General features: G+C 40.3%; 1 protein-coding gene across 1 annotated transcript in view; it reads left to right on the forward strand.

Annotated features, from left to right (window-relative positions):
- Positions 1-15,756: 15,756 nt before the first annotated feature.
- The window catches only part of gpc1b (glypican 1b), a 105,251-nt gene continuing 101,929 nt past the window's right edge, over positions 15,757-19,078 (forward strand). Inside the window, exon 1 of the mRNA XM_066652576.1 lies at positions 15,757-16,336. Coding sequence (XP_066508673.1) covers positions 16,081-16,336 — 256 coding nt within the window. The 5' untranslated portion in view covers positions 15,757-16,080. The remainder of the gene's footprint in view (positions 16,337-19,078) is intronic.

Below are 19,078 nucleotides of genomic sequence, written 5' to 3' on the forward strand. Positions count from 1 at the left end.
TGATGCTGGTGGAGGAAAACGTTTCCTGACTCGCTCCTCCAAAACACCCCAAAGTGGCTCAATAATATTTAGATCTGGTGACTGTGCAGGCCATGGGAGATGTTCAACTTCACTTTCATGTTCATCAAACCAGTCTTTCACCAGTCTTGCTGTGTGTGTTGGTGCGTTGTCGTCCTGATACACGGCACCGCCTTCAGGACACAATGTTTGAACCATTGGATGCACATGGTCTTACTGGTGCAATGTGCAGTTAATGAAGATTGTCCACCAGGCTGCTCCAATTTAGCCATGAGACCTCCCACACTACAATGACAGGTGTTTCAGTTTCATTGTCTAACCCCTGTATATAATTCAGAAGGAATGTAACGAGATCTAACTATAAATATAACTACTTAAAATCATCCAAAAGAAAAAAACATTCAGAATGTCATGAGGAATAGAATGTAATACAAAATTGAAAAGGGGTTTTAAAATACTGTCCACTATGATCTTGCATTATGGTACACTGGGGGCCTTTTTTGCCTCTGAAACATAGTAAACGGTTTAAAAACGACCCCCTAATTGATGCTCCCTACAGGAATACTCAATATAGCACACTATTATTATAGACAACACAGTAAACAAATAAAAGTAAATGGATTCATATAATACTTTTACACTGTGTCCATTAGGGTCCAGTGTTTATACCCTACCTCTTAAAGAGTGCTATGGGATTCCAAGTGCACTTATTTTTCCATTTAGTACTTGGATGCTGCTACAAAACGGATTGATCCAAATATCTGAAAATACCGTGCATTATGAGACATTATGAGACACTATTATATCAGTAACACCTCTTGTAAAATGTCCATAGAAATGTCTGAAACTAAATGGCACTCTCTCAAGCGCCTGCACATGGGGGAATTGTGTTCTCTGGAGTGATGGAGCTGAATCCAGCTTTGGAAGAAGCTGAAGTGGCATGTAGGTTTCAGAACTACAGTACCAACATCACTACCTGACTTTACTAATGCTCGTTAGCCTAATAAGGCAGTATTTGGGCTTGGCGTATAATGATGTGTGGCGTAGCCTCATCCACTGCCACACAAGTCACCCGCTGTCAATCGCCACACACCACACCCACACACACAAAACATCCCCCATTCACATAACACACACCAATGATACAAAACCCCAAAACAATGAATAGGTGGAGGGTGTGGTGCATGCTGGGGGCTTCCCTATGAGACCCCAACTCTACCCAATTTCCAGTGCTGCTATAGTATATACACTGAATAGATATCATATTGCATTACAACACTTGCCTTTATAAAGTCACACACTCATACCTTATAAAGTGTTATGAATAATGCTATATGTATTTATAAGTATTTGTACCGATATGTAGCAGTTATTATATAATCTATAATGAATGTATAATACATTATGAATACACAGCAAATTCACCAGTGTTAAATTAACACTGAGAGGAGTGTTTTAATTTTTACACTAATGGTGTTGATTTAACACTGGTGAATTATATATTATATAATGACTGCTATATGCAAGTACAATTACTTATAAATACATATAGCATTATTTATAACACTGTGTACATGATTCACAGGAAGTGGTGCTTTTAATTTTGTACACGCTGTAAAGGAGTTCAAAATATTAAAAAAATAAATAAATAAATAAAAGTTTTTGAAAAATCGACATTCATGGTTTTCTTTGGCCAACGCCGATAAATGTGGAGGGCACTAATCCAACATAAAGTTGTTCTTGACCAACAGCCATTTCATAGATCCATGAACTTATTGTTGGCACATTCTGGGCGAGTTTGTTATCCAGACTTTGTTGTTTAGAAGCAGGGCTGTGGTCTTGTCTTGCATGAGAACACTATCATAGAGCAATGACTTTGTGATTTCTTCAACAGTACTCTATCATTCTCAGCGATGCAGAGAGGGGATGTGGTGATCTGGGCTGTTTCAAGGTTTCATTAATGCTGGAGGAAGTTGCTGGCAGTTTGGAACTCTGGCCCTATTCCCTCTGTTTAAACTGTATTGATGGTGGTAAACTCATGCAAAAAAAAAAAGTCCATACAGCATGACTGATACATTCAATCCACGTAGGACATAGCGAGGATACGTTACCAGGCAAATGTTGTGCTCTCGCATGGATAGTACATCCTGTGTGCTGTGATTGGAGAGACTCAGAAGAGGAGGCAGAGCAATTCTAAAGTGTCTGCACTTTAATGGAACACTACGTAATATTTATACCTTAATATTACTGCTTCAAACTCATTGTGATGCTTCACTGAGTGCAATTTGGATAATAGAACATCTGCCGTTGCTAATCTATGCTCAGCACTGCAGAACCTGCACTACGTAACTTGTGGAGGAGGGTAGTACATCATCACCCCTCCCCATTGATATCCGTAAAGTTCTGTAAATATGAATGGCACTAGAGGAGCCTCAGGAACCAAAAACATAAATCTTATCTAGTGTTTCTTTAAGTCATTCAGTTTTTTATTATTATGCCCAAATAGGTAACTCTGCCTGAAAAGCTACGTTTATAATTCTTGAGGCCTACTGCACTCACAGGAAAACAACCCTTCATCAATTAACTACTTTCGTCTACTACTGCAGGAGAAGAATATTGACTGATACGCAAAAGGACCAAACACAAACTGCTGTTTTTGCAGGATGTGTAGGACAAGGCAGATAGCCAATCAGAATGCAGCTAGAAGAACCTGGACAGTGAGGCCAACAGTGAGGGCAAAACACACTCGCATATTCACTTACACCCTAGGTTTTAGGACCGTGGGAGGAAACCAGAGCAGACACGGGGAGAACACACCAAACTCCTCACAGACTGTCACTAATAATTACTAATCTAAACATCGTCCGTTAATATCTTGTAACAATAACTAGCATTATTTATATGGTAAAACTGCAGAATCCTACAGTTATTACAGATAAAAGTTCCAGGTTTTTGAAGACAGTAGCCTAGCGTGTAATGATAAAATCAGTGTATTTTGCCTAAAATGGCTGCTGACAGTTGTATTGTTTTCAGGACATCACTTTACAAACATAATAAACAACTTTAAGGGTAATTCAAACAGTGTGTTACTGTGGAATTCCAAATTATGTGCTAGCTTTTAGCATTGCTAGCATCTAAACATTACCTTCTACCCATTCTTAAATTGGGTGTAAATTCTACATATTGAAACAATACTTGTTTAGATTTCTAAGTTATTTCCAGAATTAACATGTATTATGGAATAATGTGTCATCAAGAAATACTCAAATTACTGTATGTCCTAAACAATAAGCCCTAGCCTAACAAAGGCTAAGTATAACAAAAACATGGTTAGCCTGTTTACATGATCTCAAAGGAGAGACAAAAGTCTACAATGTTCATGTTAGTACACATGAGCTGCAACTGGAGAAAAGAAGATATAAAATGCCCCAGAATAACTCAATCCACAGTATCTTTGTTGTAATCTTTTTATACATTTCCATTTATAAGGGAACTAATGTGTCATAGTCCAAAAAATGCAAGATTAAATGCACACTTCGTTCCACCAATAATAAAACCCTGTGAACACAGCTCTTTCTGACGTCACTTTCTCTACCCTGCGACAGCCAACAATCTCCCTTTGGGATTCCCACCACTCCATTATCCAGAATCCCATTTATCCAAGCCTCGTTACTCAAATCCTTCTGCTCCCGTCTGGATGATTGCGAGAAAGGAGGAGAGGCCCATCAGCAGTTCACTTGCTGACCCCTTGACAGGAAGTGATGTCAAACCTCTTCTGTAACCAACAGAGATGGACTTAGGCTCCTGAGGGCCTGTTAAATCATGTCTTAGGGAAGCCGGGGCAGCTAGCCCCTGTGGCTTTATGGAAATGTTGTGATTTTGATTGGATTTGGACAGCTTGAGGCCTGACTATCAAGCTCATTGGATGGTAGACTCATTTAGATTGCACTGGTTTTGCAGTACAGGGATAGTGGAACCTGAAAAGAGATATTTATGTGCAAAATAAGAGCATGAAGAACATGTCCACTGTCAAAGAAAAATGTTGGGTACTTCATATTAACCCAGAATGTCAGCACCTTCACTAAAAATAACCATTTTAATAATTGGAACCAGGGTGTTGTGGCTTTAATAGAGTTTTGCTAATGTTACAGGGTTAGCCAGTTACTGAAAAGCTCAGAAACTCCCTACATTCATTCATTCATTGTGTGTAACTGCTTACTTGTTTGCATATAATCTACTGCCGCCACTGTTTCTGTATTTCACTCTTTCAATCAATGTGGTTTAATTGACACTTAGCAGGCCAGGGTTGCCAGATTGGCGGGAATGACCTTAATTAGGATTTTATGGTTTTATGTAACCTGCTCTCGTAACAATTGTGCGTCAGTAATGTTTAACCATTACCTCAGGTGTTGTGAACTCCAATAGCCTTTCTTTCATGGAATGACTCAGATGTCATTTTGAGTCATACGTAGTCTCAAGTGGACAGGTCGCATCCGGACTAGCTTCAAAGGTGCAATAAATTACTGAGCGAGCTGCTGCATGCCCTGCATCTGCTAGTGTTCAATCCCAGCTTACCTCAGTCAGTGGTCTCTGTATTTTTCCATCCGTCCATTCCATCCTTGCTTAGCTTTGTTTTTTTTAGGCAAATAGTGTTGTCAAGTGGGCTGTAGATGAACTATGGCATATAATTTTTCTCCCCAGATTTAGCCCCTCTCAACTGCACCTGTCATGTAAGACACTACAAATCACACTATAGGGCAGTGAAGATGATGTGAAGCCAAGAACAGCTTCTTTTTGAATTGCTGCTAACAGTACACAAGATCCTTGATCTTAAAACGATTCACCAATCTGATTCTTTCTAATCATTGTCAACTGTATATTTCTAGTAACAATAACTAACATTATGTATCCATAAATGACAGTATACAGTAAAATTGCAGAATCATGCAGTATCTATGCATAGCATTTTATACTATTACTTTCTAAATTTGTTACAGCTAAAAGTTCCATGTTTGTGATGACAGCAGCCTAGCATGTTATGCTAAATCTCGTTTGCCTAAAATGGCTCCTGACAATTATATATTTCTTGGGACATCACTTTATGAACATACTGAACGACTTTTGTGTTAGCATTTAGCATTGCTAGCATGTAAACCTTACTTTCTAACCATTCTTAAATGGTATATAAGTTGTACGTAATGAAACCATACTTGCTTAAACTTCGAGGTTATCTCCAGAATTGACGTGTATTGTTATATAATGTGTCATCACGAAATACTTAGCAAAGGAGGGAGCAGGAAATTATACTTTCTCAGATTCCTGAGGATATGTTAGGTTTGGACGTTTAATGGCATATCTAAAGTTTACTATTTTATAGAGTGTTCTGCTGTTTTATTTTATGCTCTTTGTGGTGGAGGAAGCATTGCATTACCTCAAAAAGAGCTAAATGTACAGGTGACAAAAAAGGAAGCCAGGAAATGATTAAATGAACTTGATCATTTTTGAAGTGACAAAAAAAAGGTAAATTTGTGCATGAGAGAGAAAATGCTCATAAAATCTTACACCTATATTGGGAATAACACTGGAATAACACTACCTCCTGTCCTCAGATTGGCTGATGGTTCACAGGAGGAGGGGCTTCATGGAGAAGGCATTACAATGGCATCTTGTTGGAATGACGGGGGCTGGGTGACTCTCTAACAGCGACAGTGCCAGGTTTGAGGTGTTTATGGCAAAACTGTTTGTAGTACAGTCATTTGCTTTTCCAAAAATGTGCGAAAAATCAAAGCAGTGTCTAATTACTCTAAAATTGTGGAAAGATTATTGGAGAATGTTGTTTCTTCCTGATAAAATTACTTGCAAGATGGAAATAAATTCACAGACAGTCACCTGGAGCGGGAACTTCATTCTTCTTATTATTATTATTATTATTACATGCTAAATTTCTAACTGTTCTATTTTGCAGTTTTCATGATGCTTTGGCAACACTGTTTCTAAATGTGAACATGCCTGTAAAGCATCATGAACAGAACTGAGCTGAGAGAGAGAGAGAGAGAGAGAGAGAGAGAGAGAGAGAGGAGTATGAGAGGGAGATACGTGAACAGAAGGCTGGTAAGAAACAGCAGGACACTTAATGACACACTCTAAGGTTGAAGAAAAAAAAAACATATATATAGATTTTACACTTACATAACACCACAGTAACATTGGTGACAAAGAACATTGTGTGTGTGTGTGTTACTTGTCCACCAACTGGTCCCCACAATGTAAATAACTATATTGTATGGCGAAGACATGTTTTACAGTTGGGTTAAGGTTAAGGGTTACGTTGGTAGTACGTATGAAATAGTTAAAGTCTCCACAAATGAATGGACATCTGCATAATGTCCCCACAACTCACAGATACAATTTTGTGTGTGTGTCACAGTCACCCCTGAAGCTCAGTAAAGAGCTGCACCAATCCTCTATGAATATGATTACAGCTTTCTACATAAAAGCTTCAGTGAGAGGCGGCTAAACACATCCACTTTCCCAGACTTCAAACTGACAATCGCACCATCCACAATTCCACAGTCATTCATTGTAAAACACTACACAGGCAGGAACACAGCGCGTTTGGTGGCTTGCTAACAGCTAAAATGCCAGGTTTAAGACATTTCTGGGCAAAAAATAACGCTCTGCAGAGGAAGGGTACAATCTGTCTTTTGCATTTTCAAAAAAAAAGAGTGTGGAGAATCGAAACAGCGTCTAATCACTCTCCAAACTTTAATTTATGGAAAGAATATTGGAGAATGCTATTTCCTCTGGAAGACTGCAACGACACTAAGGAATTAGAAAAAGTATTAAAACGAGATATTCCATCTCATTTTGGGCAGACACCTACACAAGGAAAATTAGAATTCCTCTCATGACGTCCCAGCATGTGCTCTGAATCCTCAAAAACCCTAGAACCTGGAAACTTCATAAACACAGAGGCTTTCTTGTGCTAAAGAAATGATGGAAGGTCTTTAGTAAGGTGTTCACTGAGAGGATCAATGGGTGGAGAAGGGTGAAGGCCTTGAAGGCAGTATTGCTGGATCGTGCTGTAAGTGTTAGATCACCAGCACTTCCAGAAGTTTCTAAAGGCTGCAGATGTACTCCAGACAGGCTCACTGAAGTTTCATTAGACATGACCATGAAAGAGCCTCCTCTCTAATGAGAAACAGGTGTGTGTGTGAATGCACGTGTTGTTAATAGTGTAAGAGACATGTGGACATTTTACTAGCATCCACATGCCACTGTTTTGGACCTGATCTCAAGTATAGCACACAAAGGGTCTCACAATGTAAATGTGAATTATTAGGGATCATCTGAACACTGCAGGAAGAATGTGCAAAGCTTTAAAAACGAGGAAATTGATTTCAAAGTTGTTTACTGAGTTGTTTGTGGTGTTCTCCCCTTGTCCAAGTGGGTTTCCTCTGGGGTGCTCTGGTTTCCAGGTAGAGACCCTGAATGGGATGAGCGGTTGCAGGCTATGAATGAATGCATTGTCTTGGGATACTGTGAACAACAAGTTTATTTATTATGAAACAACTATATAACTCTTATAATTATATACAGAACTGATATTCAGGTGATGTCTGTCCCAAAGGCTTGCCCTGGGGCTCAGCTCATCAGTAAGAAGAGCTCTAGAAGAAAGAGGAAGGGCTGAGAGGAGAAAAATGTTGGCATTTACAGCCTGCAGACTTTACTGAGAGAGGAGCAATGTTAATGGAATGTGCCACACACACACACACACACACACAAACACACAAACACAGACTAAACATCTTACTTAAGCAATCATGCCTTATTAGTCATAGACATTACTGTTGATAACAATAACAAGATGTTCATAACATGCAGAACTCACTGAAAAATGAAAAATAGAAAAAAACTATATATATTTTTGTGTGTAATATAAGTTTCATAAAAAAATAATGAAGTTGGAGATTTGCTATTTATTAAAAATTAAACAGAATGGAAATTCACTCATTCGTCTTCTGTAACCACTTCCTTTTGGCCCACACTCATACACAGATACACACGGGAGACATACGCCATCCCTTCACTGTCAAACACAACATTCGCTTTCACAGTTTGACACCAAGATTGAAATAATTGATAGAGATAATCCTGAGATTATCACTGGGGCCAACATTTTATCTCTTTCTCCTGGCTGTATGCGGTACATCATCACAGGCCTAGCCCACCCTAATCTCAGATTTATTAAACTAATCCCTAGATTACATGCCTGAAGTTTAGCTTCTGGGACTTCTTCCATACAGTGGAAAAGGGAATTTTCACAGGATCAAGAGCACACCACAACATAACTGTTCCTCAACAAGTGTCACACACATCACTTTGCAGTTAGCTGATAATAGTTGCAAATCTGTAGGAGTAAGTTAATTTGCCGTTTATTTCCAGAACCAGCAAGTGATTAACAAAACAACTGCTATAAAAATAATAATAATAAAAAGTATGCAATGATTAATTAATTGTCATTGCAGACAGCACAGTGGGCTCTTGGCTGATAACTCTGCCTTAAAGGCGATGTTCGTGTATTTTATAAAATTCAGAGGTTTCCTCACCGTTTGCTAGCTCTCCGGCCTGTTTGCGTGATGGAACATTGTACACTGTTTGTACACAGCCCTGGCTTGGTAAATGAAATACAATATAGTGTATTGGTCTGAACTGGTTATGGCTTTCTCTCTGTCTCTCAGCCATAGCCTCTGGAGGGTTTTGGACAGTGGAGAGACCTCCAAATGTTGAAAAGCATGAAAACATGATGATATTGCTCTATTCCTGCTTATTTTTGGTGTTTCTGATACATTACTTAAGAAGGGTCTCCAAATGGTGGTATACCACTAACTATGCCTGAAAAGAATCGCAAACGTATCATCTCAATTTACAAATAGTGAACAAAAACTTCTGGATAAAGTGTTTCAGACAATGAATGAATTAATGAATTGATAAAAATTTAGAAATAAGTTCAAATTCAAGCATGAACAAGCTACAGTTGGTTTCTTACTCAAACGTATAGTTCCACCTTAAACGATGTGGAGCTTCTGAAAGATTCTTTTGATGTGAGAACATTATTTCTTCAGAATCATCTACACACTCTTTAAGCATGTTGTAAAGAGAATACACATTCATTTTGTAGCTTCTTTTCAGTTGAATTAGCTCTTTCTAGCTCTGACCTGCCACCTATTCAGTCTATGTAGGTACTTCTGTCCAGTGCTTGATGTTAGTGCTAATGTTAGAGGGCAAAACCTAGCCACTAGCTAGCAACATTCACTGCATCCTATCCTTTCTAACTTTTAGCTACCTTTAGTGAACTCCTTTGATTATTCCTCACCTGATATTGACACTACTGCTGAAAATAGGTAGTCACATAGGTTTTGTGATTTCATATTTAGCATCTAACAATTATAGTTAGCCTTCAATCCAAAAATGAAATAAAATGCTAACAATGCTAACATAGTTCTTCGGCTAAATAGCTAGCTGCATTTCGATACAGGAAAGTTTGATAGACTATATATATAACATTATATGAAAAAACATCCCATATACACACACACAGAGAGAGAGAGAGAGAGAGAGAGAGAGAGAGAGAGAGTTCGAGAGAGTTCACATTTCTCTCTGTGCTATTTATTAGCTAAGCAGCAAAGGATGTGAGTGAGCAAGATTGCACTGTAAGGGTCATATGTTTCTCAGCCCCCTGCTAGACCAGCTTAATTATATTCCCACAGTCTGTGTTAGCATGTGTGTGTGTCCTTTTCAAGACAATTCTCAACAGACTTTTCTGCCGACTCATCTGTCCATTGCTTTTTTCTGTCTTCTTTCTCCTCCACATATTTTGGCGTGCATGTCACACTAATGTCTCCATATTGATTCTGGAACTTTAGAAAAATTTGAGACAGAGGAAGTGACAGGAAAATAGAGGGTGAGAGTTGTAGAGCAATTCATTTAAGTGTTTTTCTTTCAGCACTCTGATTTCAAATTACTCCCTCACAGTTTCTGTTTTAAGAGCTATTCCTTTACAGTGAAAGGTCAAGTGAAGTGTGGTTGTTGACCTTTTGCAGGGGTGAGGATCCTAGTAACATAAATAAACAGAACATTTCCAGACCCTTTTAAAATAATAATAAAAAAATAAAAATAAAAGAATAATAATAGACAAAGCTACACAATGGAATGGTTTCATAGAAAAGGATTAAGACTAGTCCTGGACTAGATAGAATTTTTAATTGTGATTTTCTTTTTCATTTAGGAAGGAAACTAGCCCTTAATTTATAAAAGTTTGATAATTACAGATATACGCCCATATCTGACAATGTGCATGTTAATATGGAATTTGTACAACTTTGACTGCAGCAACAGCCTCCACTCTTCTGGGAAGGCTTTAAACTACATATTGAAACACTTCTTTTGAAGCTTTAATTGGAAGGTAAACAAACTACCTACTCTTCCTCTAACAGGATGTAATGATAATAATATAGATCATGTGTAAACCAATACATAAAACAGTAAATGTGATTTTTAGGACGGGATGCTAATTGTTAAATTCATTAAAGTCTACATTAGCACATTCGCTGGACTGAAGCAGGGTTTGAAACCACAACCACAGGACCTAAGAGCTGTGTGAAAGCAACAACCTATTGTGCTACCATGCCACACATGCAACACAATTCAGCTTAAGTTTATAATATTTTTAATTTATATATTTATCCAGAATTAATAGCCGCAATCAACAGCTAATAAGTCTTTGTCATGTTTACCTAATCAGATAATGCTAACTAGCTCACATAGATCATGGATGAAGTATTCCTTCTATGCTACATCATATGTAATCATCTCATTCCCCTATCTCTCCAAAAACACAACTTGGCTGAGAATAGCTCCTGAGGTCATTATCTTGTCTGGAGGTTTGCCCTGGCTCGTGCAAAACCATGAGCGTCAAAACAATTTTATCTGACTGTGGTTAGTGTTTGGTGCTTTGATTTACTGCTAGCATGTGACGCTTGTGTTTGTAAGGAAACAGGCCAAGACAATTAGAGTCAGTGCATTATTATGTGGTGATAGGATTTTCATCCTGCTTTGTGCAAATTACCGCACCCTTAGAAAGATATATGTTAGAACAGCAAGAGATGGTTTATATTTTATTGGTACTTTGGTTATAAATCTTAGTTTTCACTGGAATTTTACGGCATATTTTGAAAAACGTGATGAGACCCCCATTCGTCAAAATGCCAAAACAGCATTAGCCGAGTGGGATGACGGCAGGGAGCTTTTGAGAAACAGTAAACAAGATACATTCTTCACTCCGTCCTTTTTCTTTCTCTCACTGTTTTAATGCTATTTTTAAAATTTCTTTACAATACGCAAGTGTTAAACTAGCACTGGGAAATAGCAAGACAGAAAAGTTATTTTAAAAAGCTAATTAGCTAGCTGAGGTGGTTTTGAGAAGCAAGTTAAAGGAGTAATATATAACATATTTACTGTACTTAATCACACAAGTTTCAGAGAGTATCATTAGAGATTAATTAAACATGCTAAACGTAAGCTCAGGTGTTTCTCGTAGCATTGCTACAGCCAGTATGCTCTTCTGTGAGAAGTGTCCATTCCAGAGCACAACGCTCTTTGTGTTTTGGCCTAGCATCCCACACACTGCCCAATCCCCATTATCAGAACCACACCCTGAGTTGCCAGGTATGAAATGTCACTTGTATACCACTAGTTTCAAAATACAAGTTCATACTCTGTGGTCTTTGAGTACAATATTTGTGACAGGTAAAATGGTCTCGTACTGGCTAACGCCATTGTGCTAAAAGAATGCTAACAAGAACTGCTTTCAGTCATATCGAAGGAGCAGACAGGCTTCCAGATCGAGTAACATCATGACCATCCCTAGCTACTAGCTATGACTATTTATCTATCATATCTCATAAAAACCATATAGTCATTTGTGGTCATATTTTGCTAGCGTAGGTAGATTTATTAGTGAAACTGTATATACTTTTCTGTGTAAGCAAGTTATAAATGTCCAAATTTCTTGAACTCATTTTGCGCTCATTCATGTAGAATCAGAGTGCTCAGCATGGCAACGTCCGGGGAGGGGCAGACATCTGTCCAGTGTTTTTAATTTGGACTACAGTAGCCATTTTAAATGTTCATTTCCTGGCAAAATGTTCTCTCATAGAGTGCTTGCCACAAAGGTAATATTGTGAACGTAGCAACTGATGGTTTCTCTTCATAACAATGAACTACTTTAACAGAAATGCTTGGATCACCCATCTGAATTTGGATTTTATATATGTACAGCTTCTCAACCTTCTTAAATCATATCCGTGATTTTATTAAAGTGGTGCAGGTGTAAGGCTGTAAGACTCGCAATCAGCTAAACTCACTGAGCAGTCACTTAAAAAGAAAACTCAATTTCATACTTGTTTAATTTATAATCCGTTTTTAATTTTAACTTCTTTCTAACTAGAGTTTAAATCAAGAAGTAGAAACTCTTGAACCTGGGAATGTACTCTGTTCATATCCATGTGGAACTGCATCCTGTGGAGTAATGAAGCACCATTCAAAATGTGCATAATGAGTTGGAGTGGCTTTTGTGATCCAGAAATAATCAACCAACAACAGTTCCTGACCTGTAATAGGGAGAACAGATCATATTCCATTGCTACTCTGGGCTCAGCACTGCAGTAACCATGCTATTTAACTTGTGGGGGAGGGTAGGAAACCTCCGCCCCTCCCCCTCTATCGTGATTTCAGGACTGAGAGGTAAACTTGAGTTACACTCTGCAGCTGTAGGGGGAGCCTAGGAGCAAAAATACAAAATCTTACTGTGTGTGCTGGTGTTAAAGAGCAACCTAAACACACACTAACCACATTGAAAGGAGGATATACTTTAGGGACCCACCCCTTAGTGTGTAGAATACTTCAGATCAAGTGATGTTTTTACAACTGAGTGTTCTGTGTGTGTGTGTGTGTGTGTGTGTGTGTGTGTGTGTGTGTGTGGTGAGGGGGGATTGCAGATTGTGTCTGTGATTCTAGACACGATGGCTGACCTCTCTCGGTATTGATTATTTGCTGTCTCAGGCCTGGGGGGGGGGGGTGAGTTGCTCCCTGGAGTCTTGGCATCCTTAAACACACCAAATCAATGAGCCTCTAGCACCCTTCACTTTCACATATGCAGTGTGTATATGCTGAAGAAACATGTGCATATACTCCCAACCATCCCTGGATTAGTAAAACCTACCTCGTGTCTGCACACGTCGTCCATTTCATCAGCTCAATTACAATTGCAAACAGTAATCCACCAGTTGCTCTGCATACTTTACTGTCGATTTCACCCTGTTTTTCTATGATCAGAAGGACCCTCACAGGACCCCCACAGAGCAGTATTCTGCAGCTTGGAATAATTCTGTCCTTGATATTTATAACCTTCTTTATTTGGTCATCTCAGGGGAGAGAGAGAGAGAGAGAGAGAGAGAGAGAGAGAGACGGGTGGATGCTGTAAGTTCAGTTCCTAAGAGTTCCTTCTCTCCTCACTTCAAAACAGCACCCGTACATTCCCCATTGAGCTTAGTTCAAGAGCAGTTTTTGTGCAGTTGGATCTGGGACAGTACATGATGTGAAACCACAGATGGCCAATAGTGAAATAGCTGTAAAAATAGCAACCTTAAATCACTCTTTAAAATAATAACTGATATTTATTTCACAACCTGTTTGTCCTACAACTTTTTCTTTCTTCTGTTTTTTTTTTCTGCTTAATTGGCCTTGGGTATGTGAACGGCACTATATAAGTGTAACATTCAGTCATTGCCTGTAAGCACTTATCCAGTTCAGGGTCCAATTAGCACCTACGGACACTTTTGAGTCGCCAATCCACCTACCAACTCTGGGAGGACACCCACGCAGACACATGGAGAACACACCACACTCCTCACAGACAGTCACCCGGAGGAAACCCACGCAGACACAGGGAGAACACACCACACTGCTCACAGACAGTCACCCGGAGGAAACCCACACAGACACAGGGAGAACACACCACACTCCTCACAGACAGTCACCCGGAGGAAACCCACGCAGACACAGGGAGAACACATCACACTCCTCACAGACAGTCACCCGGAGGAAACCCAAGCAGACACAGAGAGAACACACCACACTCCTCACAGACAGTCAGCCGGAGGAAACCCAAGCAGACACAGAGAGAACACACCACACTCCTCACAGACAGTCAGCCGGAGGAAACCCACGCAGACACAGGGAGAACACACCACACTCCTCACAGACAGTCAGCCGGAGGAAACCCAAGCAGACACAGAGAGAACACACCACACTCCTCACAGACAGTCAGCCGGAGGAAACCCACGCAGACACAGGGAGAACACACCACACTCCTCACAGACAGTCAGCCGGAGGAAACCCAAGCAGACACAGAGAGAACACACCACACTCCTCACAGACAGTCACCCGGAGGAAACCCATGCAGACACAGGGAGAACACACCACACTCCTCACAGACAGTCACCCGGAGGAAACCCACACAGACACAGGGAGAACACACCACACTCCTCACAGACAGTCAGCCGGAGGAAACCCACGCAGACACAGGGAGAACACACCACACTCCTCACAGACAGTCACCCGGAGGAAACCCACGCAGACACAGGGAGAACACACCACACTCCTCACAGACAGTCACCCGGAGGAAACCCACGCAGACACAGGGAGAACACACCACACTCCTCACAGACAGTCACCCGGAGGAAACCCACGCAGACACAGGAAGAACACACCACACTCCTCACAGACCGTCACCCGGAGTGGAACACCGAACCCACAACCTCCAGGTCCCTGGAGCTGTGTGCCGCCCAAGTGTATCATAATATTGCCATTATTATTAATAATAATATTATTATTTTTTAGAGGTTTAATTAAAGAAATTGTCAATATCAAAAGTGCTAACTTTATAGGAAGGGACATATTATGAAAACAATCCCTTGTTCAGTGCATCCATACATTAATTTGGTAAACTGGAGCTCCTACCAACCCACAAACTGTGAAACAGTCCAGTCAGTGTTTATTTATTTATTTATTTGTTTATTTTTATGCGATCCGCTTACGTCATAAATCACGGGATAAAACAAGTCTTTCTGATTTTGTGCTGCAAAATCTTCCTTAAAGGAACAATCAGGTAAGATTGGTGTAATTCATTTTTACAGAACTGAACTGATATCAGTGGGGAAGGGTGTTGGTGTACTACCCTCCTCCACAAGTTATGTAGTGCAGTTTCTGCAGTGCTGAAGATATTACTATCTGTATTGCAGGTCAGTGAAGCAAAGCGACAACTGATTTCACTGGTTGCAGACAAGTTTCTTTTTGTCAGACTGAAATATGCCTGCTATTTTGTCACATCATGCAAATTAGCTCCTGTACATCTGCTGTCTGTGGGCTCAAAGGACATGAAACATCCAGGTGCAGCTGCATGTTTCCTGCCCCTCTGTTGCATGTCTTTTTCAGTCGCCAGTGTTGTCCTAGGTTACTTGGCTTGCCCTAAGAGGCGGAGCTATGTTTCCACCAGCCAATGAGACCACAGGTGAGGTCGGGCTCTGGCATGAGAGGCGGGGAATGGGGGCGTGGCTATGAGAGCACCAGCTTGCGAGGCTGCTTCATAGACTCATTTCATGGCTAAAAGTAGCTCGTGCTCGGAGAGGTCAGTCAGCGCGCTCCCGTCGTCGCGAGCTCACGCAGTGGTGCCGTCTCCAATCACGGACTGAGGGCACGCGCGCGCGTGCTACCCGTTTCCCTTACGTGTTCATTTAGTCTGGCAGAATTCCACTGTTATTATTTTACAGTTTTAGACGCTGTATGTTTGTTTTTTAAAAAGCCTTTTAAAGTAAGCAAATCTGCACATTAAATTTCTAAACCCCAGTCCGCGGAGTGAGGTGGACACCTACGTTTTTTCTTCTCTTTTTTTCGCACTGTGCATCTCTCGGTTCTTGTGTTCTCCTCTCGGTTCTCCGGTGGATGCCCTTTAACGGGACAGCGGTCCACCTACAGCTACCTACGGGTTATCGTTTGTTGTCAGTGAACGTCGTCGTTTGGAGAAGCGTGTTGTGTTCCTCGCGGTTCGGGATGTTGCTGCGCGTGGCTCTGGTCCTGTGCGTGTTCGCTGGAAAGGCGCGCGCGGACAGTAAACAGTCCAGGAGCTGCGTGGATGTTCGGAACTTCTACAACGCCAAAGGCTTCACGCTGGGCGAAGTCCCGCAGGCGGAAATATCCGGTAAGTGCACGCGCTACCCTTCACTTCCAGATTGCCCTGACTCAGGCTTCGGGGGCTCATCTCTGTCAGAGCCTCCATCGGAATGAACTGCCCTCTCCTGTGCGCTGAAAGGGGGGGTAGTATGGGTAGATATGGGTCATATGATAAAGACTGCAGACTGGAGATGAAAGCAGTTTCCAATCCGGGTGTATTGTGCTTCTCAGTATTCAGGAAGATGGGATGGGTATATACAAACTAGCAGTGTGGATGTTTCCTCATGTCTGTAGCCCTGTGGCAGAGATGGAGACTTAAGATTGGAGAATAAAACAGTTTATATTGATGACTATGAATTGTGCTTTTCATTCAAAGCGATGGGATGGATGTTTCGGTACCTTCTTGACTGTATGAATCTGGTTCACACAAAGTGGTAACAGGGATGTGTCCTTATAACTATAAGCCTACAGAAGAGATGGTGTGTACTGGGTGTAGAGCTCAGCAGTTTGAACCACTATGAATTGTGATCAAAGGGATGGGATGGATGCTTCAGAATTGACATCGACTGCAGATTTTCGCCAAGTATCTACTGTGCTTTGTATGTTCAAATCTGTGAAAAATATAATTACAGGCAGTAGATTTAAGCTGAACCATTATGAACTGTGCTTTTCTGTGCTGAAAACAATGGCATAAGTCTCAAGCCTTTGGAAAAGCTTACGACTGCAAATGGCAGATTTAAAGACTTTACATCCATTATGAACCATACTTTTCAGTAAACAAAGTGGGTGTAGGAATATTTAATTATAGCTGTAGGCCCATGGAAAAGAATACGATGGCGGATTGCAGATTTTAAACACTGTGAATTCTGCTTTTCAGTGTTTTCAGAGTGAGGGAACAAAAGTGATCAACGTTTACCAAGTCTATGAAAGAGATTAGGATTATGAATTAGATTGAACACTATACAGGTTTTCTTTTTTAATTATTAAATGTGTTGTTAATGTACAAAGAGATAATGTGAGTGTTCCATGATAGCTATAAAGCTGTGGAAGAGATTATGACTTTAAGCAGTTTCTAATCACTGAGTGATAGTTTTTAGTCAAAATAACCAGGTCTCAGGGAAACAACCAACAGCAGAGATTCAAATACTTCCCAGTCGCTATTAATTTAGCTTTTAGCTTTTTGGTGCTATGAGTTCTCATTGTCACAGACGTATGTAAGAACTTTCAGCTGCAAAAAGAAGACCTAATCCATTATGAGACATGACAGTAGATTTTGGATTTTAAAAAAGTGTCAAAAACACTTTCTTAATGAGAATTACTTTTGAAGTAAATGGTATTATTGGGTGTTAGTCGTCCGTCCCCCATTGCTAGAGAAACTGCTTCTACTTCTAGGAAGGCTTTACACTGAATACTGGAACATTTTTTGGGAGGATAAGAGAGCGTTCAGCCCCCGGATCATTTGAGAGGTTGCATGTTGGGCGATTAGTTCCAGCCACTCCAGCTCATCCCAAAGGAACTTCAGTCCTCTAGAGATGGCAGTTTCCATAGACCACACCCCGATGCTGGGGGGCTTTATGCATGACTAGCTAATGCTTGGCATTGGGCCTGGTGACCATAAGCTCATGTGTGGCTGCTCAACAGTGTTCTTGTCATGTCATGTTTTTCGTGGAGATTATACAAGATGCCTGTCAGCTTTTGACAGACCACCATCTCTGTCCCCATTGGGTAAACATTGAAGTAACTGAATGTACTCATTGTCAGTGTGTGTGTGTGTCTATAAACTGTTGGACATATGGTGCAATTTTTTAAAAATGTATTGACGTTGATTTTTTACTGTTGGATGTTGAAATTATGACTCAAAACTGCTTTAATCTCTTTATACCTGTTTGTAACCAGTATATGGTGCACATTTCCATATTCAGAATAACATCCTAACCTGATTGTTTGGGTGTTGCCGCAGGCCTGTGAAAGAAATGATAGCTTCCGACTGCAGATGAAATCACTTCTCAGCCGCTATGAATTGTAGTCTTTACTTCTCAGTGATTGCCACAGACCTGTCCAAAAGAGTACGATGGCGAATTGGGCCAAGAAATATCATGGGCATGGATATTTCTTTACTGTAGATGGTAATGACAGCGTTGAATAATTTAATCAGCAGCACAAGTGTTCATTTCTATTTCTTTATGTATTATTTATTCCAAGGTTTCCACACGGAGAGGAACACGTCACCACAGTAAAGTTAGCTCACTCTATATATTTGCTACTTGTGTGATCTTGTATCTTCTGTTTGACAGAAGTTAGTGCTTTTTGTTTGATTTAGTTAACGATGGCTGTAGCTTGAAACATTCCAACCCTTAGGCCTCTAAACAGTACGACTCCTAAGTTACGAGTAGAATATTGTGTTATATCTATGTTGCAATACACTGCAATGCATCAAAACACATGGGTGAATATTTGACATTTGCACGTGACATGGTCAAAGCTAAAGCTGTGTAATTTTGACCAAAATGTGCTTTTGTTAGACTGCAAATGCCTGTAATTTGCCCCAAAAACACTTGGAGGTTACTTGGGGAATGCCTGAGGTTGGGCAATCCACTCCCAACTGACATGTTTCCATGCTGTAGCAGTGCACCCACGGGTATAGCTTTCATTTCAGGAAGATTTTCATTTCTTTCCGAATAACACTGTCAAGGAAAACCAAAGTTTCCTCTTATTTTTCAAAATTAGAGCTTGATGTAGGGTGTGAACACTGTTAATGTTTCAAAACATG

The sequence above is a fragment of the Hoplias malabaricus genome, chromosome X1 (genome assembly GCF_029633855.1).
Source record: "Hoplias malabaricus isolate fHopMal1 chromosome X1, fHopMal1.hap1, whole genome shotgun sequence".
NCBI lineage: Eukaryota > Metazoa > Chordata > Actinopteri > Characiformes > Erythrinidae > Hoplias > Hoplias malabaricus.